The 2005-nt window shown below is 66.5% G+C and overlaps 1 protein-coding gene across 1 annotated transcript in view; it reads right to left on the bottom strand.

Moving 5' to 3' along the window:
- NKX3-2 (NK3 homeobox 2) overlaps positions 1-2004 on the bottom strand; it is a gene marked incomplete at its 5' end in the record, with an annotated part of 3537 nt that extends 1533 nt beyond the window's left edge. The window contains 2 exons of the mRNA XM_006144906.1: positions 3-206; positions 1548-2004. Coding sequence (XP_006144968.1) covers positions 3-206; positions 1548-2004 — 661 coding nt within the window. The remainder of the gene's footprint in view (positions 1-2; positions 207-1547) is intronic.
- Position 2005: the final 1 nt, after the last annotated feature.

The raw sequence follows: 2005 nt of genomic DNA, 5'->3' as shown, positions 1-2005 counted from the left end.
CTCGAAGACCGGCGCGTGAGAGAAGGCGGCCCGCGAGCGCTTCTTCCTCGGCTTCGGCACCGCGGGCTCCTCCTCCTCCTCCACGCAGCCGTCCGGCCCGCCGCCGGCGCCGCCGCCGCCTCCGCCTCCAGCCCCGCTGCAAAGAACCGGCAAGCGCGTACCTCCGGGGCCAACTCCGTCGTCCTCCGCCCTCGGGCTGTGGTCGCCTGCGGACCCCAGTGGGAACAGAAACAAGAGACTGTCAGTGCCTGCAGAGCCGGTGGGACCTACCCTAAAAGCAGGGGTCGCAGCAGGAAGGGCGGTGGCGAGGTTCGCGGAGAGGCCGGCCCTGAAGCCCGACCTCCCCAGCTTCCTCCATCTAGGCTTCCTGTGCTTTGGGCCGCTGTGTCGGTGGTGTGTGTCCAGCTCCTCACCCTTTCTGGGCCTCAGGCTTCCCGAGAAGCGAGGCACGCTGGGCCTGAACATCCACAAGCCCTTTCCGCTCTGAGCTCTGTCTCTGCTTGGGTTCACCTGACTCCCCATACTCACGTCTCCACACACACACCTCCTCATGCACGCACATCTCCGGAGCAGGTAAAGGAAAGGTGGGGTCAATCCTGAGGCCGGGGTATTCAGTACGTCTCCAGCTCTCAAGGATTGCTTCAAGGGCTATGGCCACAGGCTGCCCAAAGGCTTCAAGTGAGCATCTCTCCCCCTCTTTGCAGGGAGATCTGAGAAAGGTTGGGGCTGGGGGTTGGAGAGGGGGTTGCCCTGTACTGAGCTTGAATCCTGTTCTGACACCAGCGGCTCCTTTCCAGCTCTCCCAGAAGCACCCCAGTACAGCGCTGGCGCTCAGCGGGGCCAGTAGAGCACGCAGCTCAGTGCCCTGAGCCAGGAGAGACCCTGGGGTCTTTCCAACCAAGCGCCCCAAGCCCACAGCCGAGGGGACCCCTCTCCCGGCTGAAGATGAGATGACCTCAATTCAAGCCCCTGCCTTCAACCGGCCGCTGGGTTTGCCTCCAGCCCTGGCTCCTCCAGCTGCTGCTTCTCTCCCAGCCCTGCGCCCGGGAACGCGAACCCAGCCCTCCCCCAGAGCTCCGCTCTGCACATCCTGCTCTGGCCCACCGATTCCTCGGCTGTCGATCCCAGCCGAGACACCGAGCCCTGGGACTCCAGCAGGTCTCTGGACCAAGAGTAGGGCACTAGCACCCTGAACTCTCTGGACCCCTCCCTGTCCCCTTTGTTGATTTGGGGGCTCTGGAGACACACATGGCCATAGGCAATGGCGATCGACTCCAAGCCTTTCACCTTTAAACCCCAGCTCAGGGAGCAGCCTTTCTCTCCCTACTAGGTTCAAGGCGCTGCCTCAGACCTCGCCCCACGATGCGGGCCCGAAGGGGATCCTCGATCTTCTCCATCAGGGTGCAGGCTGCAGCACCCCGCGCCGCTGGAACTTCTGGACTTGGCCAACCTCGAGACCCAGGGCCCACAGCAGGCCCGGCGCGCCGGCCAGGTGGTCCCTCCAGCCCATCCCATGCCCAGTCCTCTTCCCCGGAATGCGCTCTTACCTGAGACGCTGGCCGACATCTCGCTGTCGCTCCGGCCTGCGACTTCCTCCTCCAGGTCCTTGGAGGCGGGCAACTCGCAGACGGGTTGGCCGAGGCCCAGGGCTCCCCCTGAGCGGCAGGCCCCGCTGGCCCCCGGCGCGTCCGCGCAGCGCCGCCGGCCCTCGTTCTCCTCGCTGAGAGCCGAGTCCGAGTCCCAGCCCCCTGGGCTCTCCGCGGTCCGTGCCGAAGCGGTTCTGGTCCCAGCAGGAGACGCCAGTAGAGAGTCCTCAGCGCCCCCCAGCGCGCTCGCGTCAGTCTCCCCAAAGAGTCGCCAGCAGCAGACCGCGGGCGCCGCGGCCACCGCCACCGCCGTGCCCCCGGGGAACGGACGCCCCTCCGGCGCGGCCAGCCCGCCGCGCTCCTCCTTTTTGTTGAGGATCGCCTGGATGGAGAAGGGCGTCAAGGTGCTGGCGCCGCGC

This window comes from Tupaia chinensis, unplaced genomic scaffold (assembly GCF_000334495.1).
Source record: "Tupaia chinensis unplaced genomic scaffold, TupChi_1.0 Scaffold000138_1, whole genome shotgun sequence".
NCBI classification, from domain to species: Eukaryota; Metazoa; Chordata; class Mammalia; order Scandentia; family Tupaiidae; genus Tupaia; species Tupaia belangeri.
Note: the sequence above shows the minus strand (reverse complement) of the source record. Positions and strands in the feature narration are given on the sequence as shown.